The 27,902-nt window shown below is 42.0% G+C and overlaps 1 protein-coding gene across 1 annotated transcript; it reads left to right on the forward strand.

Annotated features, from left to right (window-relative positions):
- Positions 1-27,468, forward strand: CDS1 (CDP-diacylglycerol synthase 1). Its single transcript, XM_420571.8, has 13 exons — positions 1-158; positions 6,440-6,567; positions 7,756-7,852; positions 10,328-10,425; positions 12,576-12,715; positions 13,749-13,807; positions 15,812-15,894; positions 17,677-17,764; positions 18,216-18,284; positions 19,121-19,273; positions 21,988-22,107; positions 23,597-23,700; positions 24,769-27,468. Exons 1-13 carry the CDS (start codon positions 63-65, stop codon positions 24,896-24,898), a joined length of 1,365 nt encoding a protein of 454 aa, XP_420571.4. The 5' UTR covers positions 1-62; the 3' UTR covers positions 24,899-27,468.
- Positions 27,469-27,902: the final 434 nt, after the last annotated feature.

Genomic DNA, 27,902 nt, shown 5'->3' on the forward strand with positions numbered 1-27,902 from the left:
GGCTCCGCGCCCCCTGACGGGGCTGCCAGCGCCGCGCCCGGCCACAGCGCGCTCCCGCCGCCATGTCGGCCCGGCGGCGGCGACGAGCGGCCGCTGATGAGGAGGAGGAGGAGGAGGAAAAGAAGAAGGAGGCGGAGGAGGAGGACGGCAGCGACAGAGTGAGGAGCGGCGGGGCCGTGGGGCTGGGCAGGCCGCGGGCGGGAGGGCGCCGGGAGGCTGCGGGGGGCGGTGTGCCGGCTCCGGTCACCGCGGGGAAAGGAGGACGGCCGCGGAGGGCTGTGGGCGGAGGGCCGCCGGGAGCCGCGCGTTGCCGGAGCTGCAGAGCTGTGCGGAGTGGGAAAGTGAAAGTCGGCCGGCAGCCCTCGTCCTGCACTTTGGTTGGGAGGGCACGGAGCCACCGAGCTCGGGTGCGAGCCGTAGCGTGCTGCGTTCAGGGCCCCGTTCTGCACGGCAGCGTTTAGGCCACAGCTCCGTGTTGCTCCCTACACGAGAACTTGTTTTAACTATGACTTCTCACGGCAGTCTGCTCGCAGTACTGCTTTCCTACAGAAGTGTTTGGTTTTGCTCAGTTCTGGAGGTGGTGACCTGTCCCCACTTCCCCTGTCTGACCTCAGAAGGGCTTGTCAGGCCACTGGGAAGGCAAGCCAAGGGTCTAGCGATGAGTTATATATCAGCCACAGCTGTGCCCTGATGTAGTGATGGGCGCAGTGGTTGTGTGAGCCATAGCAGATCTGATGGGGAGCATCAGGCCGTTGGGATTCACAGATGCCACCCCGCTCTGTGTCCCCATGGATGGGGACGTGTGTGCTCTGCCTCTTGCCTCACCTTTGCAACATGCGAGTGGCACGTTCTCCTTCAGATGTTTGCATATTGCCTGTTCTGCATGGGGGCTGCACATTTGGAAACTTGCTCGCTCCTCCATGACTGCTCCGGATGGCTGTGAAGCAATGGGTTTCCTCCGCTCCCCACTGTATAGTTTGGAAACGTCACCCTCTTCCACGCTGAAAATGAGAACGTGGATGTCTCCTTCTGTATGGAAACTGCTGGGTGCTGATGCAACTGCTGCTGACCCAATTCATTCAGTTTCCAGATGGGTAAAAGGGACGTGCTTTAAAGCGCCGTGCCTGTTAATGCAGAGGAATGCTCTGAGTTTGCTCAAGACCTGCAAGAATTCTTGAGTATATCTGAAGAGTTTTATTTGTTAGACCTTCAGTAGCATTTTCAGTATGTTTGCTGATACTCTTCTTATAACGCTTGCTAAGTCCAGATATGCTCATTTCCTAGTGAATTTAAGTAAAGCTGTTTGCTTGGTTGGTTGTTTTGGTTTTTTTTCCCCTTTTCTGCTCCTCTTCTAAGTAGTGCACAGAAACAATCAGTATCTGCTTCTACTTCCTTGTTTTCAAATAGAAGGTAACTTTGGTTTAGTACAAATGCAGCATGCCCTTTGTGTAGCTTGTTCCTGAGCGCTGCACGGCTTAGTGTCGCCAGCTGCCTGCAACCTCATCAAGCTGATGACTGCAAAATTCCTGTCAGCGTGCCTTTGCCTCATGAGCCTCTGTGGTTTCATGAGCTCTTTCTTTCCTTGTGTTGTCCTGTGATGCATAGGAGCGATCTTTAGGTCTTCCCTGTCCCGTTTGTTGCTGTGTGCCCTGTGCGCTTTTCCTATAATTGTCTTGTATGTTTTCATGAATACTCTACTGCCCTCCAGAGCAAGAGGAATGATTTCGTGTTAAAATACTCAATATGAAAAAGTCAGTTAGTTTTGCGGATTGCTGTTGAGTGTGTTCGTGGTAGTCTCAAAATTCCAGCTGTTGCATTCGTTACTGTGAAGGTTGTGATGCTGCTTTTGAATGCTTGAAAGACATCGTTGTGTCCTGAAGGTAATGAGATGGTTACTTCTCATGGTGTCACGCAGAGTTCAGGAAGCGGTGTTGTGTTGCTGTGGTAGCCACCAAATGAGTGACTGTGTGCCCAGGCTAAGTGTTAATTATTTGTAAGTAAAACAAACCTGGAATCACTGACTGGTTTTTCTCCAGTATCAGCACAAAAGGTGTTTCTGCTCAGTGGAAACAGCCCTTCTGGGAGTCAGCTGCTGGAGGAATGACTTGGACTCAGACTCTCACCTGTGATACTGGCCCCAAATTTTGCCCAGAGTCATGGTGTATGCCCTGTCCCTGGAGGCATTCGAGGTCAGGCTGGATGGGGCTCAGAGCAACCTGGTGTAGCTGTAGGTGTCCTCGTGCGTTGCAGGGAACGTGGTCTAGATGACCTTTAAAGGCCCCTTCCAACTCAAAATGGTTCTGTGATTCTTTGAATGTTCTGAACTCAGTTGGAGTTAAATGAAATCCTGATGGTGGTATTGGTTAGAGTGGAACATCAGACTCTGTCAAAGATCACTTCTTTCAGTTTGCTTAGTAATGTGGGAATAACCAGAAAATAGACCTGGTTAGTTAGACAGGTAACGATAGGGTTGACTATTTCTCAAACTCCTATCTTGGAAGTGGTGTGTGTTGGGATGTGGAGGTTTCAGTTGGTGATTTGGTGTGTGCAGTTCTCATGGGATTGTGGTTTTGCTTTAACAGCTTGGAAAAAAAAGAAGGGTTTTACTATTCAAGATCTTCTGATGCTTTGATAGCTCGGCTTCAGAGGAAGGTATCAAAGTACATTGATTTAAACATGCCACAAGGTGTTCTCACTGAACTATTAACTTCAGCGTAACGCTTGTGGGAGAGACTGCAGGAAGATCAATGCTGGAGAAGAAAACTAAACACGATGGTAAAATGGCAAGAAATTACTTTGCTTTGTATGTATGTGTATATATATGTGTGTGAAAACAGAAGTGCATATATATATATACACATATAAGTTGTTGGAAATTCTATCTTCGTTTTCTGTTAACATAGGTGATGCTGCATTCTCTGAGGAAAACATATTTACTGTCTACCTGAGAGTTTCTTCCCGTGCTCTGGAAGTAGTCCAGTACTAACAGAACATTGCAAGTGCCTTAGTAACAAGAGTAACTCCTGTGCATGTTTCACTAGGCATGCGTTAATTGTAGCACAGAACATATTATATGGGATGGCACTTAAAATGCGTATGGCCTTTTAGAGGATGAGAGGTTGACAGGTCTGTTTTTATTTTTATGCATGACACATGGATGTATTTTGGTGGCTGCTGGAAAGCAGAAAGCAAGCAGAATTCCACATGGAAGCTTGATTTTTGGTTTTTGTTTTGTTTTGTTGTTTTTGTTCAGATGTCACAATACCTTCTGCTAGGTAGACACGGTGCCCTTCCTTGAGTTCCTCCTATGGAATGGTATTTGTAATACTGCTCAGACAACTTAGCTTAAGGATGGAAGTCTTGTCACTTCTTAGGAAGGCCAACGTTAAAACAAACCAAACCCCTACAACTACGTACACCTTTCTCTTGGGTTAGTTGACATATGCTGAAAGCTGATGAGTGTTGTCGTTTCATATGGAGACATCTGTTGGGTGCTGAGCTCATAGTAGCGACTGAATAACTGTTGTTTGCCTTCTTGTTCTTACCAGGCTGCATCATTCAGCCCTGTTGGACTTGGCCTTAATGATCTGGTTAGATGGGTTCTCTTGCAGGAACATGAGCCTTCAGATGAGGAGAAGCAAGGCAACAGCCTCCTTGCAGTGCCTGTCTGTAACGGGCACTTGGATCCTGAACCAATAAGATGAGTGTGTGTGAAAGGCTCTGTCACCTGCTGTGTGAGAACTCTGGGGAGACGTGGAAATACCTCGTATCAAACATTTACCTTGGAGCTGGGATTAAAAGGTGTCTTAGTTGTTTTGGACACTACAACTTCTGGTGTTTTCACTTTACCTTTGAAAAACTTGTCAATCAGTGCCCACAGCGTCAACCTGTAGCTTTTCACGTATTGCACGTCCTCTTTGTTACTGTGTGTTCAGCTTGGTTAGATCCTAAACCAGGAGAACAGGAGAAGGAAGGACTGCTGAGTTTTGTATTTGCTCCTTAACTGATCTGCAAAGTCAAACTGAAGTAGCAAGACTCCTGATTAGATCTTTTTTTGAGGGCATTTGTAGTGATCACATCACTGGTTACTGCAGTGATGACTGTTGTTATTCCTAGCTATTAACTGGAATGTTTATAGTCAATTGTATAACTAAGAAAAGAAATAACAAGAAAAGCTTGTCCCCAAGTGATTAGGTTCTTAAAGCATTTCATGCTGGAGGTGACAATTAACTGGCTGTTAGTGAACAACTTCCTCTTCAGCTTTGGACTTGGCAAATTAAATACTTTACTCAGGAAATGTTTTGTGGCCATTATAGCATGAAATGGAAGATGAAGTAAGTGCTCAAGGTCGTTGTTGAGGTAAGGTTCAAAGGGAAATAGAAGATAGTTCATGGTTTATTCCCCACAAGTTGTTCTAGTGATTTAAAGCTAAAAAATGGCAGAATGTGTGCAGCTTGAAGTCTGCACCAGCCCGACTTCTGATAGCAGCAGCATCAAACTGCTGAAGATGCATAGGCTATGCGAGGAGGACTCCTTCACGGTGTTCAGATGCTCTGAAAAATGCCACAGATTTCAGATGCTGGAAATAATCAAATTGAAAACATTGCTTCAAGTTAGATGCATAAGTGAAAATTGCATTAAAATATCAGAGGTGTAAGACTAGACGTGATTTTATTTCTTGCTGTTTAAACAGCAGTTGAGCGGAACCACTTAGGGAAGTGCTGAAAGCCCAGAGCTGGAACAAAAATCTTGGAGATATTTTTAGTTCTCAGTACGTAAAGGAGAGAACTTCTCTACTGTGCACAAACGAGGATTAATATTAAATACTCTAAGTCATGGTCTTAGGGCCAGGATTACTGTCCGTCATCTGCAGTGCAGCGGTATCTTTTAGGACTGTACAAACAGCTTTATGTACCGTGATGTAGACTGTAATAGGTGGAACACTGGTTTGGAGAAAGGCTTGTGATTATTTTATTTTTTTTATCTTGTGCATTATGACATTTATAGTTGATTTCCTAACCTATAGTACTACAGAACTGGAAAAAAACATCTGAATAACAAGACTGCATGCCCATTAATTTCTGTTTGTTTGCTTGCTTTTCAGACCTTCAACAAAATTCCTGAGATCTAGATCACACTTCAAATATTAACTCTTCTAATTCCTATTAATTATAGTCAGTGTCTGCCTGATAATTACTCAGCCATGGTCTCAGAGGGGAGGGCCCAGCCGCCTGCCCACCTCTTACAGGCCTGTGACCCCAAACGGCCCCAGACTAGGCACCCAAGCTCCCCCATTTCAGCCTAGTTTGGTGTGGGCTTCTGAATGCGGGCTCCATCAGCAGCTTCAGGCAGAGAGGTTTGGCACGCCTTACCTTTTCCACTTGTGTTGTTGACACAGCTTGTTGGTTACTGAGGCTGAGATTACGGTTATTGAGGCTTTGATTATGTTCAAGCACAGATTCCCGTAGGCCAACAGGTTACAAGGAAAAGGCTATAGACTGTAGAGGAACCGTGCAATGGCTGGGATTGTAGGCCTTCTTAGCTCTGCAGCATCTTTTTGGAGGCAAGGGGAAACGTACTTCTGCTGTCTTCCAAAATACCAAAAATATTCAGAAGGGAGCAGCTGCACCAGGGCCAAGTGTGGCCTTCCACCTGCCCAGAGTTAGGGGTTTGTAACAGAAGGATGAAGTAAATCAGCACCTTGGGTGTTGACTGCTGCTGAGCAAAAAGAAATATCGATGATCTGATCTCACTGTTGTTGACAGTTTGCACATTAGAATGCAAATGTTGCTTTTGGATAAGACAAAAGATCGGTCTAAGTAGTATCTTCTGAGTGGTTGTTAGTGAATGATGAAGATCCAGGTGCATTGCTGGGGTTGTACCAAGAGGTTATTCTGAACAATACTGTCACTGGTCCCGTCATAATTTGTTCTTAGGTCATTTGTTTTCAAGCTGGAGGGTTCAAGTCCCCTCACAGGTGTGTGTGAGACTGTGAAAGCAACCTCTCATTTGTAGAGCTGGACTGGTTGGTCAGGTGCTCCATTTTCTTCTTCGTGTGACATGTCCAGAAGACCCTTTGCTGCCATAGATTAGCATGAAATTAAGGTGAGGAAGTGTGTTAGAGACTAAGGGATTTTTGTTAAACCCGTGTTCTTTCTGGGAACACATAACCTTGTGCTTATGTAGGTGGGTAGAGAGAGTGCCCAGAATATGAAGTTCCCTGAGTGTATATACTGGCTTTCTCATCAACATTTATTGATGCGTACTTGCTTTCTACAGCATCTACCACTTGACTAGCACATCATCGCTGTCGACTTAAGGAACTGATAATTCCTACATCGCTTTCTAAGACGTGTTTGTGGCTGTGTTGTGGCATAATTAATATTCCTTGAGTTGAGGTGATTGTTATATATATATATTTTTTTTCCTCTGGTCATAGGAGGTGGATTTGGATGAAGGACTCGTTGATTTGGATCTCCGAAATGATTCGGATACCCCCGATGTTCCACCACCAACAGACAGCACTCCAGAAATCCTCAAAAGGGCTTTGTCGGGCTTGTCTGCCAGGTATTGTAAAACAAAGGAGCTCTCTAATTGGAGAGCTGCCAGCTAAAATTGTTGCAGACTGTATAGTAGTTCTAATTCTCATTTGATACATACGAAAAATCAAGGGTAATTTTTTATTGTCACAATTGATGTATTTATGCTTCAGAAGCCCACTTAGTGTAATGTATTTGCACAGGACCTGAAGATTGCCCACAGTTCACTGAAACTTTTGCAGTTGTTCCGTCTAAGCTTTGCAATAAAATATGTGAGAGAGCAGTATTTAGGTTTGATCTCTAGAGTCAGAATTTCTAGGGGTTATAAACAGTCATTTCCTGCATCCAAGCTTAATGAGGGGGCAGTTTGTGTTTGAGTGAAGGGGAAAGCGTTGATTCTTTGGGTGAACTTCTGTAAGTTTTTTGGGCAGCATTTCCACTTCTGATAAGTAGGCCATTAGGAACGAGCTGCTTCTCTGTAGCTCATACTGAAGGGGAACTTATTGTAATGAAGCCCTCTCCAACTTTGTTCTGACAATTATGGCAGTTGCACTTAGTGGCTTTAGCTGCCATTAACTGGCAGATGAATATTAAATGAGGGTAGTTCAACTCTACATCAAATGCAAAACATGAAGCGAAACTGAGTGTCTTTTGAAGCAAGTGTATCTGCTGGGGCAGCAGTGGCACACAAAACTGATATTAAAGGAAAACACTGTGAAGACCCTTAATTAAAAACATTTCCGTGGCAGAGAGGAGCATGCAGTGAGTTTATTCCCGTGTGTGTGTATATAAATATATATATATTTCTGTCAGTCAGTCTTCAGAGACCTGTATGTTGCGTTCCTGGCAGACTTTCTTTTACATGCAAGCCTTTGTATGGCTGATATCTCCATGCCTTCTGCTCCCAGGAAATGCTCCCAGAAGGTCCTGATGTATTTTCACAGCCCCTTCAACGAGGGGCTGATCCATAGTGTCTGAAATAAGAGGAAGGAGTGGCTGTGGGGAAAGAGGGAAGATGACTACCTTTGCTTTCTTTTATCGTATGTTCTGTTGAGCTGGCTAGTGAACTAGATTCTGTTTGTTACTGTATGTTCTATTAAGCAACATGTATCTGGGCTTCCTGCTGCATCTAATCAACTCAAGTATTTGCACAGTGAAGCAGTGGCCTTTGTTTTCATTTGTAGCTGGTTGCTTTTTATGCTGTTTCTCTTTACAGATGGAAAAATTGGTGGATTCGTGGAATTCTAACGCTGGCTATGATTTCCATGTTTTTTCTGATCATATACATGGGATCTTTCATGCTGATGCTTCTGGTGAGTTTGTTTAAATGCTCTGTATTGTGCAAGAGTTACTTAATCTCTTTGTCATGCATAAGAAATAGCTGGAAGCAAAGTGTAGATGTTACAGAAAGCAATTTTTCTCTTCTGTAAATGTAGGTATCTTTGAACTACTGAAAAGATTCTCAGTTGGGTGATTTTGGATGAAGACCTCCTTGATAACTTTATTTAGGAAGAAATTAAACAAGTCGAACAGATTTTTGCCTTGAAGCTTATGAAATTACTGTAATCTATTTGCTTGTCTGATTCCCATTACTTTCTCATACCCTCCTTTGGTTTTGTTTGAAATATATGAAGGGAGAGTTTCATTTTGCAGGCTGAGAAAAGCAGGCAGTTCTTGTCAGCTGGCAGTGCCTGGCACTGGAGGACTTTCCTCAGTCACGCTCCATTAATTCCCTGCTTCTTTCCAGGGCTGCCTTGGCACCCCGGGTTCATCCACTGAGTGGAGCTAGGTGCCTGTCCATGACAACAGAGACAAAACGCATCTTTAGGTCACAAAGTGAACCAACATAGTGGATTAGTATCCACTGCATGCCGGCTCTTCCATTGCTTTTATTTCTGGTATTCTTAGTGAGTGATAGTTTAACTATTTTTTTTTTCAGTCATGGCAAGCAACAAAAAGGAGTGTGTTTTCTAACATTCTGGAGTGTAGTACTTCTGGTTAGCTGCTTGGATTTACCCCCCAGCTTTGTCAAATTGTCAAAACCTTCATTTTTTCCATGTCTACTCAGAAGCTCCTCTTGGAGGGTAATGTCTTGAGATGTTGGAATGCTGTTTCACCAGTATTATGGTCTGTATTGCTGTCCCTACATCTGAATGAGTCTTGTTTGTATTTCCTGTCTTCAGAAGAGTGACACAACAAGCTTGTGGTTTCAGTGGCAGACGATTTTATTGAGTGTATGAAGAATCAACAAAAAAGCTCTGTTACGTTGTAGCTCATTGGAGAGATGTTTCTTACTATGTCAGTAGTCTATAACACTTTCAGAATAACTGGAGCAAAAAGAAACTGCTCAGTTTGCAGCGTTATTTGCTATATTCATGGTACGCTACAAGGTTTCGGTCATGGCAGAGCTAACAGGATATGAACTAAAAAGCAGTTGAAGTTAGTGTAAAATTAATAGAGAATTCTTCCTCTGTACTATAAAGCAAAAAAAAAAAAAAAGTTGTTTAACACAGTCAACTGTCTAAATTTGATATTTGTTACAGTGTACGAAAAGTGAGGTAATAAAAAGTTTTGCTCATGGATGATTTAATTTCACATAGCTTAGATTTTTCTCAGGTGTTGTCATGCTGAAACCAAATCTTAGTACTGGGGTTGAAGATGCCTGGAGAGCTGTAGGAAGGGTAATCCAGATAAGTTTGGAGGAGAAGCCCTCAAACTGCTCCCCATAATTGGGGATTTATTTTACATTTGTTTGGTGTTGAGGCAGAAGCTTCCATACCTTCACCCCCAAATGTCCTTTTCCTCTGTAAGGAACAACTCTTAAATACTACAGGCAAAAGTGACGTTAGAGTTTATAATGAAGGCAAAGCAGAATTGAGAGCATGAGATAGGCTGATGTCAGAATTTTCTCGCTGAGGTGATGTAATACTGTTCAACTGTGTTGAAGAAGGTGAAATGTATTCATGAGTGGAGCTGCTAGGAGAAATCCTGCAAAGCCTGCTGTGATGGCATGCACAGTCAGCGTGGGTAGGTTCCTCCTCCAGCCTCTGCACAAGATTACTTCTTAGCACTGTTCAGAAGCGCTGGATATCGGGGCAAGATGGTCTGCTTGGTGACTCGAAGTTAAGCAAAACTGGCTGAGTACATCAGGGCCTGTGGCCCACAGGGTGCACCTCCAGATGTGCATGGGCAAGCACAGCCATGATGAGATGGTGAAACAGCACCAAGGCTATGCGGGGTGTGATACTTATACATGCACTAGATGACCTGTGCTTCTAATCAGCAGCGATAATTATCAGTGTAGACTTACCTGTAATGAAGTACTTGCAAATGGAAGACTTGGCTAAGTTGCATTGCATGACTTTTTTTTTTTTTTCCTTTGGACCTTGAATGTATCTCTTAAATTTAAATAACACTTAACTAAAAGACCTTTCTCTGTATGGAAATGCTTTTGACTTGCAGTCATCCAAGTATTTTAATGAGAAACAGTCAGGAATTCTCTCTTATTTCTTGAGGGGATTCTTGCAGCTAGCCCAGAGTGCCTTTTTTTGACAAGCTCAATCTGTCTTTTTTGACAAACCCAGTGCCTGTGAGTTAAGGGGGCAGGGATGGTTAAGCAGAGCTTGACTTTCTCCTTGTTCTTGTCTGGGAGCTGTCTCCTTTCTGCGTGGAATTTAAATTCAGAGTAATTTTTTTTTTCCCCTTATTGCAGGCTGCAATATTCCACACAGCCCTTAAGAAATAAGCTGTGTTCTATGTACATTGTTCCTTCTTTTTCTTAATTTTAGGTCTTGGGCATCCAAGTGAAATGTTTCCATGAAATCATTACTATAGGTTACAGAGTGTATCACTCGTATGATTTGCCGTGGTTCAGATCCCTCAGCTGGTAAGTAGCAAGCAAGATGGTCAATGAGTAGAGATGGGAAATTCAAGTCTTAGCATTGTTTGTATCCTGGCATGATGGAAGGAGAGCCTTGTAAGTCATGTGCAGATGTAAAACTTGACATCCATCTCAACTACACGAGTCTGTAATTGCCTTCCTTTTGTGAACCTGAACAAATAAGTTGGCTTTTTACTACTTATCTCTTTCCTGTTATAAATATGTATACATGTACATATTTGTGTGCATGCATATATGCTTGAAGTCAGAATTAAGCATCTAAAAGCTGTCTGAAAATGTGCACAGCCAAATAATCACCTGACCTATATTACCTGAATGGCTTTGACTTTTGCAGGTAATTCTGTGTACTTTTAAAGGGTTCTTTTCACAAGCAACTAACTGAAATCATAATGTATGAGTTCTAAATTGTTTCCTGTTTTGAGTTTAATCACAGGACTGTGTAGGTAAAAGTGATAGGGGATATTTTGAAAGCCGCAAGACAGGATTAATGTTTCTGACAAATCCTGGATATTTGTGTCAATGTCCTGCCTCTGTAGAGCTAGATAGAGCTGGGAAAATGAACCCTCCTTCTGAGCTCTGGGAGAAGAGGCAAAGGATTTTGATTAGAGGGAGCGTTACGGGAAGGCGTTGGGTACACGTTGTCTCTAAGATGCTTGCAGATGTGACTGTTCAGTTATGACCTATTTTATGTTGTTGTTTGTTTGTTAAATGAATTGAAATATCTAAGTTATTCCCTGTCTCTTGTCATATTGCTCCTTGACTGCTAGAACTGATTTACTGTGAAATGGGGTGGATTCCTTCTGCCAGCTCTCTGTAAAAATTAGTTGTTTCCCTTTGCTCAATCCTGAATTATCAATAGGGCTGGTCACTTGTCTGTGTTGCTCTATGGCTTCTGGATCTACAGCTGAACCAGAATCGAACACAAGGACTCTGTGATCCTGGCAGACTTCTTAGAGGATGTACAGTGTACCTCTTGGTCTACATTGGCAGTTAGCATACACGGGTGACTGCAGTTAAGCTCAAAATCAGCATTTCAGTACCACCCAAAGTCTTGCTGCTGAGACTACATATTGAGACATTTCAGCTGGGTGGGAGGGTACTGCTTTTGATTGGAATGTGAGCTGTGAGGCATAGTTTGAGAGGCAAAGCCTTGCAAAGTGGGCTTCAAGATAGGCTTGGAGAAGGCAAGTACTGATGACCATAAACATCCAGAGATCCAGCCCATCTTGAATTATGAGTTTTTAGCTTTTCTGTCTTCAGTAAAAAGCTGAAGAACATGCTGCTTGAGAGAGGTGCAGCTGGTTTAGAATTTGGTACTTTTTTCTTTTTTCTTTTTATTTGCATGTTAGCTGGTTTCCTGACAGTAAGCTTTTCCTTTTTTTTCTTTTGAAAAATGCTTCAAAAAGAGATATGTGAAGGTGACGTCACACTTCATTCAGACTTTGTGTTTGGATGTACTTCCAGTTTATTTTGGAAGTTGTGGTAGGGGTTGTGTCACTGATTTGTTGATTGACTATCAATAATAAAATCACTGTTTGGTGAAGGAAGCTAAAAGTGAAGGACACAGAGGAGAAGGTGCAGCCGTAACTCTTTCATGCGGGAATCTTCAGTCCAGGTGGCAAAAGTAAAGTTCTGATCAGATCCTCAAGCACAATGACAGATGGAAACTGTCGCTTAAACTCAGAGTTTTTGTTCTGCAAGTATTTTATTTTTTTATTCTTTTTTTTCTGTGGCAGATATCATGAGCTGTTCTTACTAGAGTTCAGGACAAGAAGGTACCCAATTGTGTTACTGAGTGTAGAAGGTATCTGATACTAATTCTGTACTTCGAGAATATCTAAAAAGGGCTTTAGTAGGTATGGAGTATTCAGTACAGTACGTGAAATGATTTTTGTGACATTTATTTTTCTAATCTAGTTTCATTATAAGAAATAAAATACAAGATTTGCTTGTTGGAATAGGCTTCAAACCAGAGGTATAGTGAAAATCTGAATTTATTCTTGCATTTGTATTCCATCACGAGCTCTTCCCACTTATTTGGTTTTCCTTTTGTGTATGTTTGTGAGTGGTGTTAACTGAATGACACAACATTGTATTACCGTGTGAAAATAATAGCTACCATTTATATGTTTTAGGTATTTCTTGCTGTGTGTCAATTACTTTTTTTATGGGGAGACGGTGGCTGATTACTTTGGTACGTTTGTTCAGAGAAGAGAACAGCTTCAGTTCTTAATTCGTTACCACAGGTTCATCTCTTTTGCACTCTACTTGGCAGGTAAGTGTGGGGAATGATAGAAATTAAAGATCATTGTGCTGCATTTGTTCTTGTGCCTATTTGTGTATGTTTTCTTGGTGATTTTTTGTTGCTGTTCTTTTTTTTTCTTGCTCCTTTTTTTTTTTTGTTGTTGTTTTGTTTTTAAATCTTCCTGCTGTTATCCACTCTATTAATTTTTCTGGTGCTCTTTGAGGAAATTCCCAGTTTTATTCTCATCATGCAAATGTGTGTAATTTTTGCATTCACTGAGAAACAGGGAGTTACCTAAGAAAAAGCAGATTATCTTAGGAAAACTGAGCTAATGGTGCTCATTAGGAATCAGTGTGGACTGATTTTTTTGATGACTGATGAACCTGAATGTATACAGGTGTTCTGACAGTCAGTGAAATAGCTTATATTCACCATTGCTCTGACGGGTTGATGCTTTATTGTGCAAGTGTTCTGCCAGGTCAACAGCCAGGAGCTTGGTATTATATTTTCAAGCTATTCTTACAAAGACATGATAGTTTGTTTTATCTGTAAGATACACTTGCTTGCCTCCTAAATAAATCTTCCTCCCAGTCCAGCCTTGCGGGATGCGGCTTTGTAAACAACTAAATACAGTCCACTCTGCTTTCAGGAACACAACGTTTATATTACTTTAGCTTAGAAAGTAATCAGTTGAAGACTCAGGTTGTTCTAAGGAGAAGGAGGCTGCCATGCTGCAGTATTATTCATGATATAGATGAAGAAACCTGTTGTTAATAAAGAGCTTTGTCTACTGTTACTGTTTCTTAAGCCAGATAAAAGTTCTATTCCATGCTTAGATGTCCATGATGGGACCTTGGAAATAACAAAACAGATGCTTCTTACTAAGGTTAACTAAATCTTCTGCTCTAATGAGAATAATCCTGTGCCTGTGGCTACTGAGCAGAAGCAAATACTTTGACCAGAGGAACTGGGAAGTGCTTCAAGGGAAGAGAATTACTAGCATATCGTGGTTCAGTGTCATTGCATATACAGTGGTACAAACTACACTTACTTTATTTTACAGGCTTCTGCATGTTTGTTCTGAGTTTAGTGAAGAAACACTATCGTCTGCAGTTTTACATGGTGTGTATTACCCACTTTGCTGTGGTCAGTCGTGTTATGAATGTCACAAGGAAGAGTCATGTCATTATGTTCATAAAATAGCTTGGGAGCGCTTCAGCTGGCGGCTATGTGATACAGTCATGTCAGTCTGTTGAGTGTCTACACTGCTTCTGTCAGAAAGTACAGTCTCTCAGTGAATCCAAGCTGTGTTTAATGAGGCCCTGTGCATACCCAGTGTGATGCATCTCGTAGTGACAGATGGGTAAAGGAGAGGCTCCTGGTGAGTTGCACGTGCCTTTTGTGCAGGCCAAAAACCAGGCGCGTTCAGTACGAGGCTGGACATGGCTCTGGTGACCACAGGCCCCACTGCAACGCTAGGAGGGAGCCTGATCTGAACACCAGTGTGGGGAATTGGTTTTGTGCCTACTTAGCAGCACTTCTTCTGTTGTATGAAATATATGTTTGTATCTCCCATATTTGGGCTTCTAGTAAAGTGTGTGGTGGATAGTTAAAAGCATCAACATACAGTTTTCTCATGTAATTTTTGTAATGTGCCTTTTTTATATCTAAACTGAAGTTGTAATATCACATCTATTAAAAGAAAAAAAAAGTAGGAATGACCAGAAAGCAGTAAAACAGTAAGGGAGCACAGCCTTTTTATTAGAAACAAAAATACAAAAAAAAACCAACCAACAAACAGAACAGTTTTTGGCTCTATTGTGCAACCTGAAGATTTCTTAAGGCCTTCTTTCTGCTGTTAACTCCTGTTTCTGCAGGTGCCTTAGATAGCACTTTAGCATTGCAGATCGCTCATTTTGGACTAGGACTTGGCTGAGCGCTGTATGATATCTAAAATAAATAAATAAAGGATTTACCCCGTCTGTGGGATACGTTGCCTGATTGAGGGGAAATGCAGCTTTTCTGGGAGAGGTGGTCTTTGGTAATTAGCAAAGCACAAGTCTTTGATTTGGCACAAGGTAAATATATTGCTTTCCATTCTGGAAAAAGGAAGGGCAAAGGAATGCGGTCAGTCATTTGATATTGTGACTGTCCAGAGAGTGCTGAGGTGTGGCTATATAAGAATTTCAGTAGAACAGATGGAGCTACATTATCCTCTCTGTGGGGAAACACTGTTTGGACAGACAAGAACGGCTTTCCGTTTGAGTTGATGTTACAACACCTCTGTATGAATAACTGAAGTTTTGCTGCAGAGATGCTTCAATTAACCAGCAAATAATATTTTCATAAAGTTTGGGCCAGTTCTTGCACCCCCTTTCAACCTTCTACAGTTTTCTTAACTATAAGTAGTTGTGGACTGTTATAGGAAAATACATGTGATAAGAAAACTTAAGGAAGTACCACACTGTAAGTGTCAGATAGTCCAGACATGCAGTGCTTAAATTCAGAGTTCCATGGAAAAATGACCAGGTCTTGATCTAAGAGTTTTTGGAAAGTGAGATGTAAAAGCATTTCTTGTAGACTGTTTGAAAGCCACTTGATAGGTAGAGTAGTATTGGTGAACTTGACAGTTTAAATGTCCATGTCCATAAAAATTAACACTTCCTTTTCTCTCATCCTGAAAATTCTCATGTTTCCTGAGAGGATTGGTGTTATGTCATGATATGCACATCTGTGTGACGTGACTCTTTCATGAGTTCTTCATTGCCATTTTATTGTTACAGTTCTAACTTGTCTGTTACACGTATATACACAGAATATCACATTGCTTACCTTTCTTTGCTGCTTTCGTGCTGAAAGTATACGTATGTCTCACTAGATTGGATCTTCAACTGCGCATTAAAAATTCTGGGTGATGGAAGAGGATGAGGAAAGCTTTTAAAGTTTCAGTCCTTTCTTCAGAAAGCCAGCTAACTTGTGATATACTGTATGCATGCACCTCTGCATTATCGCTAGAACTGGTGTACGTGAGAGCCCCTAAGGGCTCTTCTAGCTGACAAGCCAGTATTGATGGAGATGTACTGATCCGTGTTCTCACTAACTGTTGTGTTGTTGCATTGTTAACAGTTCGCATGGACTCATGTCACTTTGCTGATCACTGTAACTCAATCTCATCTAGTCATCCAAAATCTCTTTGAAGGCATGATCTGGTAAGGGGACAGTAATAAACTAATTTGTAACTCTATTGCATTGAAAGGTTGACCCTGCTATATAGCGGATGTGGTTAGGGAGTAACTGCGGAACAGTGGAAGCAGCACAAAATAAGAGCGCCCGTGTTTAGTTGGATGGGGAGTTGGAGGAAGTGGGAGCAATGAGGTGAAGGTACAGGACAGTGGGCAGAGACCTCTCCAACCAGATGGCAGCCACGGGAGTGGTGGTTTCAAGTAACCACTTCAATTGCCTGCCAGGTTCGGGATTAATTGCAAGTGTTGTGAATATGGCATTTTGCTGAGTGCGGGAACACACAGCTGTTTTGTTTCAGCTGCTCGGGAGCTTTAGGTACCTCAGTGCTACTGAAGTTGGGCCACTTAATTTGGAAGACCAAATCTGGCTTTAGGAGCCCCACTTGAGACCTTTCCAAAAGGTTTCAAGGACATAAAATCCTCAGAGATTAGAAACGACACCGTGGGGATTTTTACAAGGTAACTAAAAATGTTCTCGCCTATTTTTAGGAAGCAAAACATAATAGTTCTGGCAAGTGACGGAGCATGGATCAGTAGTTTGAAACCACATATCTTGTCTGTGTGGAGGTTCAGGTGAAATGACAGCAAAGACTCCCTTTTCTTGCTGACTGATGGTAGTCTCCAAGAGCAAAGTGTCTCTTAGAAGAAAAACACTTCTCCCTTTCTGTGTTTAGTTTGTACCCTAAGGTTCAAGTTAATTCATTTGAAATTCTCTCAGAGTTTAAATCTTGAATGTTGTCTGGTCATCCCAAGCCTCACTTCCAGCTACGTATTCAATTCTGATGATGCAGTTAAGCTTGATCACTTTAAAACTTCTCCCTCAAAGAGAAGTAATGCTTTCCCACCCCACACCTTAGCAGGGTGAGTGTAAATTGCAAGTTGAGAAAGAAAGAAGCAGCACGTGGAAAGCAGTGTGTTCTTCCAAGAACGTTGCATGTTCTCCTTTTCCTTTCCTGATAGAGGGACAGTAGGAGATTATTGCAGAGAGGACGTGTTCACAGTTAGAAAGAAAAAACAAAGCCTTTGACAGAGTTAGTTTAACTCAGTTCTTTTCGCAGTGATCTAGTTTGTGTGAAAAGCTGAACCAAGTTTCCTTGCTAGCTGCCTACTACTTAATTCCATTGGTGCTTCTGTTGCACCAGAGAATTTGGCAAATAGTTCAATGTCCAACTTCCAGTTTATTAATACATCCCTGTCTTGAACTGGGGGAAAATGCAGGTTAATAGGATTGAGGAGCAAATTCAGATGCTGTCTGCATGCAGAGAGCACTTCAAAAAGCTAACACAGGCTGCTGCAAACTGATGAGTGGAAGGAAAAGAAAAGATGGTTTTCCTTTTTTAAAAAAATTGAAGTATCACTGAACTTATAAGGGATTTGCTTGCTTTGATGTTAGCAGTAATATTAACGTGTTTCTTTCTGTCGATTTCTTCTTAACGGTGGTAGCAGTCAGCAGGTCTGATAGAAAAACCCAGCCGGTTGTCATTTTAAGCTCACGTGCTGAAATTAAGTTTTAACTTGAATTAGCATGGATCTCTAACAGTCCTGATTAGCTGAACATTAACATCAGTATGGCTACCTGTGTTGCTTAGGGGGGAACGAGGTGAAGACGTTTTGAAGCGTAACAGTTTCTAACTATTACAGAACGTTTCCCAACCGAAATGCTGCTGTGTGAATTCTAAATTATTTGTATTGAAGATCAGACAATCTTCCCCTTTCCCTGTGTGAATCTTACGGTGCATCTTTCTGTAGGTTTCTGGTGCCAATTTCGAGTGTTATCTGCAATGATATCGCGGCTTACATTTTTGGATTCTTTTTTGGCAGAACTCCCTTAATTAAGGTATGTATTGAAGTATTCTTTGAGTTCTTACAGTTTACAGCATTTTTGATACTTGCTCAAAAATAGCGTTTCTAGAATAAACACTTCTACCTGTACTGCAGGTCACCTATTTGCTAAAAGCCACATTGTATATCTGATTTCCAGAGATTTGTAAGTGGAAAGTGGAATTATGGTGAACGTAGTATTAACATCATAGTGTAATGCAGTTGCAGCCTATTTCATCGTTAGCCTGTTTCATCCTTTTTTATTTTTTGAATTTCCCATGCAGGTTAAACTGCATGCTTCCTTCACAGTGTTTAGTGACTGACTTAGCTGGTGACATTCAGTATTTCAGGTGTGCATATGCTCACAAGTAGGAGCTGATGTTTGCAGATGAGGTACCAAAATGGAGGTGGGGAATAAAGAAGGTTCAGTGATGCAGTTGTTGCAGCTAACTCTGTCTTGTACCTAGCTGTCTCCCAAAAAGACCTGGGAAGGGTTCATTGGAGGTGGCTTCTCTACAGTTCTATTTGGATTTGTTGTAAGTAACCACAGGGCTTTCCTTTTATAGATTCAGTCTTTAATGTTCTGTTTTCAATGGAAATAAAAATTACTGACAAATCACATCGTGTCAAACTGCAGAAAATCTAAGAGTTGGGGATTTCTGTTTGACTGTCTTTTTTAGCTACAGAATTCTGCTTAATCATATCTGCTTTTAAAAGTTAAGCACAAAGTTTGTACTTCATCTGAATTACTTAGTTGACTGTTTTGCCATTCCTGTTAGAGACCATATCTGGGGTTCTTTATCTAATAGTTTCATCTCTATTTTAAGATCTGAGTTTATTGAAGGCATTGCTTTTGCTTTGTGAGGGAGTAGCTTTGTATTGCATAGTTACTGTTGTCATTTTTCCTGACTGAAATGCCTCTGGGTTTAAATGGGTACTTTACTCTGATGGTATGTCTAGGATAAAAGAGCAATGTAAGATAACTGATCTTGCATGTGATTTATCTCCAAGGTCAGAACTTGTAGGTGTCAGACCTTGTAGAAGTAGTAGTTCAAGTTGTAATAGAAAAGTAAACTGAAAAGAAATAATGAGTTGTTAATGTTTGGGGATATTATGATGCAGAAATACACAGCAGATATAAACCTGAGCGACATAAAGACAAATAGGGGAATTATCATGAAGGGCATTGAAATTTCACATCTGCCTGTGTTGGTGAGGCATTCTCCACCCTAAAATCAGGGCTCCATTGTGGTCTCTTTATTACCAAAAAGTTTCATATCCTGAGCTTGCGATAACAAAGCCATCCATTAGAGTATGGTTTCTGACTGTAACAACTAATGCATATTTCAAGAGTTCTTGTTCTGCTTTCCAGTTTTCCTATTTCTTGGCTCAACATCAATACTTTGTCTGCCCAGTGGAATATAACAGTGAAACCAACAGATTTGTGACAGAGTGTGAACCTTCAGAGCTCTTCCAGCTGAAGAAATACTCCGTGCCACTATTGCTTCAGGCTGTGTTGGGATGGGTAAGGAAAAAACAAGGCTTTAATTAAAAGAGGAACTATAAACCCCAGCTTTAAAATTTTCCTAAACCTTTTAGAAAGATGTGCCAACACAGGTAGGTCTTCAGGGATAGAAACTGAATCGATACTCTCAGCTTCTCTTACTCACATGAGGAGGCGGTCACTCAAGCAGAATGCAAATATGTTGCTGAAGTCACCTGAGGAAACATCTGTGTCCTCGTTGCCTGTATTTGTGCAGGAAATGGATGGTACTGCTCACCGTGCTGCATGTCACTCAACCACTCTGCTGGAAAGCTGTTTCAGTCTTGTGGAAAATTGGCCAAGGCTAAGGCCAGAGTTAGCAGTAAGGGTGAATGCTTTTGTTAGTCGAACACCGGTCCATTTTTGAGTTAGCGTGCAGCTGCATCTAGAATAGAACTTGCACTGTCTTTGTCAAATAGATCTTGTGCATTAAGGCCATTCCTTCTATTGTACATGGAGAAAAACAGACTAAGTGACAATTTCACCCAACGGAGTCACTGCACCGTGTCCTCGCATGCAGCCTGTGCCTTCTGTCAGGAGGAGTGCTGTGTCTTTACCTGGCAGGAAGTAGGTCATTGCTTCTCCTGCCATAGCAACTCTGCTGCCTCCATCACAGGAAAAGACTGAATACAACTGGAGTCTGTATGTATATATATGTGTGTGTGTGTGTGTGTGTGTATATATATATATTTATATATATAAATGTACACACATATGTGTGTACATGCATACATTTATATATACATGTGTGCACTTTTTAATGTGTACATATGTTCCCTTATACATGTATGCACAAACGTGTGTATACATGCTCACAGACATAAATACGTATACGTGCATGTATATGTACACATGTAGATACAAACATTCATGTGCACGCATACTCGTGCAGACATGCATGCTTATGCACATGCATTCACATGCACGTACGTGCCCATATGTATACATTTACACACGAGTGCACTCAGGCACACGTGCATATGTAGATAGATGCACACAGATGCATGCACATATAGACAGGCCCACATATGTGCACGCACATGCTACTGTGCATGTAAACATGCATACATATGCACACGTGTGTACAGACACATGCACATTCCTGCGTACACATGTATGTACACCTGTGCATATATGCATACCTGTGCATATCCACATGCAAATGTATATATGTAGACACATGTATTTGCATGCATGTATAAAAAGTCACATGTACACACATGGACTTATGTGTATATGCACTCACACATACACATACGTGCACTTAGGCGTATATAGGTACACGCACACCCCACTTGGATACACACCTATATCCTAATCTTCCCTCTAAGACACAGAGGAGATGTCTGTGACGGACACAGGATACGAGTGGGTTCTGCATCACCCTCTGCCCTATTCATTGCCTCAACACTGAGAACAAGCAGACAGGGCTAAGGAAAATGGCATGTTTTAAGTGTTTTTATGTGAGTATAGCATTCATTGAGAAAAGCTCACGTGATTGTAACAAGAAGGCATAAGCTAGAAATTGTTGCTGATGTTTGCAAAAACTGAGGGTTGCAAATAATAGCCCCAGCTGGTACTTCAAAACAAAACAAAAAGAAGACTGCATGTAGAAGCAGCTCCAGTATTTTCATCCTGAATGAACGCAACATCGATTCGGAGGCTGTGGAGTTGGCAGCAAATTTAAAAATTATTTTTATGTAGCCAAGTAGTGTGTAAGCTGAGCTAAGTCTGGTGTTGTCCTGCTGCACTGTGACTTCTGGTAAAGGGCACGGAGGTGGGAACGGCCAGCTCTGTTATGGTCCAGTTGAGACATGTCTGCTCACCCCCAAAAAGAGGTGGTGGTTGCACACACATCTCAGGAGTAGTATCGCCAAGCTCTGTGAGTGCTTTGAGGAGATAATTACTTAGAGCAGTAGTTATAGAAAATCACCATCGTTTTAGGAAACAGTTGGTGTTGGCCGTGGTACGGATCAGAAATGTAAGGTGCCGGAGCTTTCAGCAGCAGATGGAGTGTATTGAGAATTGCCAGGGGAGGTGTGCTCTGCATGCAGCAGTGTTGCCAGGCTGGAGCTTGTACCATTGACTTGGATGAGCTCAAAGATAAGTTGCAAAATAAAATAAAACTTATCATCATTAATGTATTATTTGGCAATAGGTACGCCTTCTCCTTCCTGACAGTGAAGTCTCTCTTATCCCTAAGAACTGTAATAGGCCAAAAGAAATGTTAAATCTTTGAACGAGATTGGGGAGGGGGGGGTTGGGGGTTGTTATATGGTCAAATGTAAATCAAATATTAATGGAGTAACGCTTCCATATCCCATTACTGCACTGTGTATGTATAGGGGACGGTATGGCAGACTTGTGCAGAAATTCCTGTCTGTCTCATGAGAGCACTTCAGAGGAGCAACCGTGCCTGTGAACTGCGTGACAGCAGCCAGTTCTTGGGGACACTGAGGCACCTTATCTTCAGAAATCCTTTGGGCTCTGTGGAAAGCACCATTCTCTACAGGATACAGAGCAGGAAAAGCAGGGCTGGGGAGGCTTTCTCCTGATGAAGTGTTTAGCTGAAAACTATTACTTTCTATAGGGAAAACTGAAGCTTTGTGGAAATTTGCCCAATTTTAAAATATTTAAGCTGAAACATGCCTAGAATCAAAGATACTGAAACATCCTGTGAATTATTTTTCTCATAGGAGACAGTGAATATGTACCCATTCCAGATGCACAGCATTGCACTGTCAACATTTGCCTCGCTAATTGGGCCGTTTGGAGGATTCTTTGCCAGTGGATTTAAACGAGCTTTCAAAATCAAGGTGTGTCATCGTTCCCATATGCTGTCTTTGTTCTGATTGTCTCTTTGTATGAAATTGCTTTGAGGTTTTGTTTTTCATGTGTGGATTCCATCACCGAATCTTTCTCAGAGGATGTATGGGTTGTGCTTTAGTAACAGTAGCAGCACTTTGTTTTATTGGATATATATGTGTGTTATTCCTGAATAATGTAAGAAGGCTATTCCCTTTTTACATTTTGGTTGATGCTATTCCTAGCCGTGCTTCTAAGGTGAGCAAGATGCAAGATAATTATATTCCACACCAGGCAGTAGATACCTACCAGTCTGCAGATTCCTAACCACTGCTGACGGCGGTTTGCCCCACGCATTAAAGCTGTACTGTACAGACCCAGCCTGTGCCTCATGCAGATGCTGACACTTCTGTTCAGCAAGGCACGAGTGTCTGACTGCCTGTGTATGGCGGCGCAGCACTGCGTTGTAGCAGGAGCGTGTGTTGACACACGATGTGATGTGTTGGCCTCTTTATCACAAGCGTGGCAGTCCCTGGCTGGAATTCAGTGACGCTGGAGTATGGCAGGAAGTAGCCACACATTTTCTTGTGATCTCCTTCATGTCTTGGCAGGACTATTGTAATTCTTAACCTGTTGTTCCCTTAGCCCACTGGTTTTGGCACGTGCTTTCCACCTAAGCATATAAGTAAACCTCTCTGTTCTGAACTCCCATCCGTGTGCTTGTGCTTATTCCTGTTCCTTACACTGGGCCAACCACTTACCTCGTGGTTGGCTACCTACAGCCTTATGCACTGTTCTGCCTGTGTCTGCTCTGCAGACAAACATGGGTAACACAGAAGGTGGCGTATTTGTTTGCATCCAAGTCTTTTTTTTCTTTTTCATTTTTTTTTAAAGGATTGTTTAATGACAGGGCTTTGTGATGCTGCTAAATGTATTTATGTTGCATGCACGTGCTATGGCTTTTAGTTATTCTACTGAGAAGCCAGTGACAAAACTGGTAGGTGAATGAGCCATGTGACTTGTTAAGTCATTGGGAGACAGCGGAAAGGGATTTCAGTTCTCACTTGTCCCTGGGTGTAAGTGCATCAGTGGCAGCTAGCAGTAAATGCTAAGGCAAGAAAAGCATTAAAGAGGAGAGTGAGATCCCTCAGGGGCAAGAAAATGCAGCCATTGGTTCAAGAAGCTTTTTGTAGAAAGCAATGAAGTACACGCATACACAGAGATGTACGTGGTAGTGGCAGATGTGCACTCGACCTGCAGCTGTTCTTCTGGTATGTGAGTGGGGGGAAGTTGCTACATCTTTCTTTTTTTATTTTTTCTTACCTCATCTTTGTGATTAGAAACTTCTGTAGCAAAAAGGCTCTTGTTAACTTTTGTCTCAGTGCACTGAAGCCATAGCTTAATAGCATAAAACGTTGCTGTCAGGTGACCTTTGGTTGGTGTGTTTCACCTGAATCACTTACTGTGATGCTTTTTCCTCCTGTCCTTCACACCCTGAAGGATTTTGCAGACACAATCCCTGGGCACGGTGGCATAATGGATCGCTTTGATTGTCAGTACTTGATGGCTACTTTTGTTCATGTCTACATCACCAGTTTCATAAGGTATGGGTTTTTTGAAATTCAAGCTACATACCAGTAGGAGCTGTACCACAGTATTTTGGTCTGAGCTGTGCTCTGCACCATTAGCACAGTGGAGGTTGTTTCTACATTTGTTTTATGCGCTGACTTCAAATACAGAGTGCATAGATTGCATAAGATTTGTGCAACATTAAAGCTATGCCCAGGGTGTCAGCAGTAACCCACGTAACCTCAAATCAAGCTTTTCTGTTGCAGCCTCATAGAAGGCTGCACAAAGAGCTTGCACGTTGTGACTGCAGCCTTGAGTATTCTCACTGGCAGGACTTGAGGCTTTCTGTTGGAGAGTATAACACTACCATTAAGGAGAGTAGAGGACTTCTTAAAAACACTGCTTGTCATCCCACACCAGCTCTCAACGTGAAATCCTGGGAAAGACAATGCTATTGCAGTCTGTTATTTTAGTTCCCTGGGTGGGGGGACTGGAGGTAAGGGACTGGAGATGGCCAAACTGATACATGCTCTTTGTTCTGTAAATGCATATGGGTAAATAATTACGAGAAAATGAAGAAGTTACAGATCTTTTGCTTCATATTGAGTCAGCTGTAGAAGTACACAGGAGGTGACTGACTGGATTCCTGTTACTTAGGGATGTATAGTTTAATATAAGAATTTAATTTATGAATTTATTTTTTTTTACTCTGACAGTTTTCCATTTAGTTGGTATGACACAGCTTATCTGGCAACAGGCATTAAAATGAAAAACAACTTTTGATGAGTAATGTGATTATGGTAATTATGAATGAATCTGTGAGTCTTCTTTGTTAGCACCTTTCATAATATCTCCATTTGATAGTAAATACAGGCACTGTTTTTTTTCTTCCTGTTTACATTCAGCAAAGGAGAGTGCTTGCCCAGTGATGCTTGCCTATGCATCCCATGGCAATGGTTAGACTGGGAGAAACCCATATACTTGTTGTGTTGCCAGAAAAAGGGAAGGCACTGTCTGTGCAGCAGAGCAGGGTGGGAATGGAAGGCTGTCTGAAAGCTTCTTTAGAGCTGCTGTTCATCAAAAAAACCTTATTCCATTGACAGGGGCCCAAATCCCAGCAAAGTACTGAAGCAGCTGTTGGTCCTTCAGCCCGAGCAGCAGCTCAACGTGTACAGAACCCTGAAATCTCATCTTGTCGAAAAAGGGATCCTGCAGCCATCTCTGCGAGGGTAGTTTGTCACAACAGAGGAACGGTGAGAAAAAGACATTCAGACGTTGTCTGTGGAAAAGCACTGTAAGTGTGCACAAAGGTAATGGCTGAAGAAAGAATACATCGTGATCTGGAGGAGGTGAATGTTTCTCTCCTTAAAGGAACGCGAATGCTGTGACTTTCCAATAAGATACAGGAGAACAGTTATTCCTAAAGTAATTAAAATGCTTACAGAGTAACAGTACACGTGCTATGTATTTTATTTCCCGCAGTGAATGGTAGCAAGCCTTCTTCAGCACCCAGCCTGACAACGTTTGTATTTTAAAAAGCCCTTTATAAGATGTCCTGGATTAGAACAGTGAGACTGAACTCACCGTGAGCGACACATCCAGCAAACTGCAGTGGCGTTTCTCCATTCACTGGTGGCTTTCAATGAGTTCTCCATTACTGTATGGCATAGCAATACTTTTTTGGTGTAAAGTGGTTACTGAAGTAAAAATACAGAAGAGGCGGGCGGTTGCTCATTTAACCAGCTGGGTGTTGAAGACAAAGTTGGCCAGAAGATCCATGTTTGCCTGGTCAAAGCAGTGCTGGTGGACTGCTCTGTCAGACCTCCTGTATTTACTGAGTCACTGTGAAAGTGAAACTTGCTCTGCTTTTAGTTAATTGGCTTTCTTATGAAACTACTTCATCCTTTCAAGAGGGAGATATCTGTACTGGAGCACACTGAGCTGATGGGGCTGTGGAGCTGCTGTTTTTTAAAATCAATGTTATGGACTGCAAAGAAGGGCATACGTCCAGGAGCAGTAATTACCTGAAGGTGGGATTCTCCAACCCTCTAACCAGGTTGGAAAGAATTTGGAGCTTAAATCTTGGTTTCCACAGGATGATCAGTGTCTGAAGACGTTATTTCAAGCCTTATTCCTTGTGCCTATTTACTACTGTGTAGAAGGGGATTTTTTTCTCCCTTTTAAAAGCACTTTGAGGTCGTGTTTTATTCGTGTCTTACTGAGGGAAGGCAGAAACTTTTATCTCATGAATGTGCACGGTGCAAGACGATGCATGGCTCTGCTGTTGCATGGTACCATTTACTAAGAGGATCTTCAAGCAAGCCTGGGCAACAACGTAGGGATTCAAGTGAATTTGTGAAGGAAGCAGTTACTGTGTAGGATTAGTGGGACACACAGGAAAAGCTGATGCTCTGCATTTCTCAGTCCTGGCTGTTTTCTAACTACTTAATGCAAGTGAAAAGAAAAACTTTTTTTTTTTTTTTTGAGATGATAAAAATGGTTAATTTACAGACAAAAAGCACACATGGCAATTCTAACTCGATTCGATACGGTTTTTCCAACCAATTGTGAATAGGTTTCTCCCGCAGTGAACATACTGATGCGTGTGTGTGTGTGTGTGTGTGTGTGTATATACATATATATATATATATATATGGTAAAATATATGTATATTTACATATGTATATATGTGTATATGTACGTACATGCACACACACACACACACACACAGCAAAGACTCTAGGGTGAATGATGGGCTATGTCCATAACACTGAGGATGGTTCTTTTGGATATGGTGCAGCTGTTTTTGCTTTGTTTTACACTCAGGCCACAACACTGTGTGCACTGTGAGACTGGAGAAGCGTTGTTACGTGTGGCTGTGAGATGGAAATCCAGCCCTAAAGTAGTCCCTGTTGATGTCAGGTAGCTGGCAGAATTAAGTTCTTTATGGCACTCCCTACAGGTGGAGGCTGCAGGACTTTGTGGCATAGCTGGAGGTTGAAAGGTGGCATGGCCAGGGAACATATGACTTAGGGAAAGGAGCGTGAGAGAGAAGGAAAGTGAAACAGAGGTGTGTGCATCAGAGGGTGACCCCAGTAGCATACCTCAAAAATGAGCTTGTCAGTGAGGCTTTGGCTGTGTACAGGACGTTTGGGTTTGGTTATGGAAAAAACACAGCTTTCCTGGAGCCAGTGTGTCTTCATCCTGTGTTTAAAAATTAAAAAATACATATACAGAATACACACGGAAAGGTAACTGTTGCTTCTGAAACTTGAACTTTCTAGTGTAATTTTATAGCATGTATAATAAGGAAGTTAAGCTTATTTTAGCACTTAATACAACAGAGCATTTGAAATCTGTTGTCATCTGTTTGCACAGTAGAAGCTATGACACTGCAATTCTGCTGTTCAAAGTTAAAATGAAGAAGGGATCACTTCTGAACTCATTAATCGCTCTTTCTAGAAAGAATAATGGCATTCTGCTGGCTTAGGCTTTGTAAATACAGCTTGGCAGGGCCTGTCACCGTCAAGTGACAATGACGTTTGCTCACTATGAAATGCATTTATCCCAGTTGTTACTTCAGCTCGTTCAAGCACTACAGTGTGATCAACAGGACAGGGTAACTTTTGCACCAGTGATTCTTTTCACTTGCACTTTTGTTAAAAGTTGCTGTAATTACTTATTGAGCAAAAAGAAAAAAGTTATCTGTAAATACTGTAAATGTTTTGAGCATATAATGTCTGTTATAGTTTGTTCAATCTTTCATTGAAGCAGGCATTGTAAAAATAAAAATGGGACGTAAATCCTCTTGTGTTCTATGTTTATTTTCATTTTATTATGACCAATGCATGGACGTTGCTTAATGAAAATAGAGTCGTCTTCCTTAAGGTTGCGTTCTCAAGAGAGACAGCAGCAATTAATTTCCCCTCTTTTTGCCTTCAAGACTCCTGACCATTCAAGATGGTAACCATGGGCTCACAGTGATGGCTGAGCTGCTCAGTACAGGATTTGGAATACCCTGAGTAGGAAGGGACCGTGAGGATCTCTCGTCCAACTCCTGGAACAGAGGAACTGAATTCGCATCTCCTGCCTGAGGCACTGTGTATGTTCTACCAAAGCACCTGCAGTGTGTTCTGCACCTCTGGTACAAAGGCCATGTTGCTGGATGGGCACTCAAGGTTGTGCTATGCTAAGGCCGAGAGAACTGCTTGCAGGTGTAGTGACATAGCAGTAAAGC

This window comes from Gallus gallus, chromosome 4, assembly GCF_016699485.2.
Source record: "Gallus gallus isolate bGalGal1 chromosome 4, bGalGal1.mat.broiler.GRCg7b, whole genome shotgun sequence".
Classification (NCBI taxonomy): domain Eukaryota; kingdom Metazoa; phylum Chordata; class Aves; order Galliformes; family Phasianidae; genus Gallus; species Gallus gallus.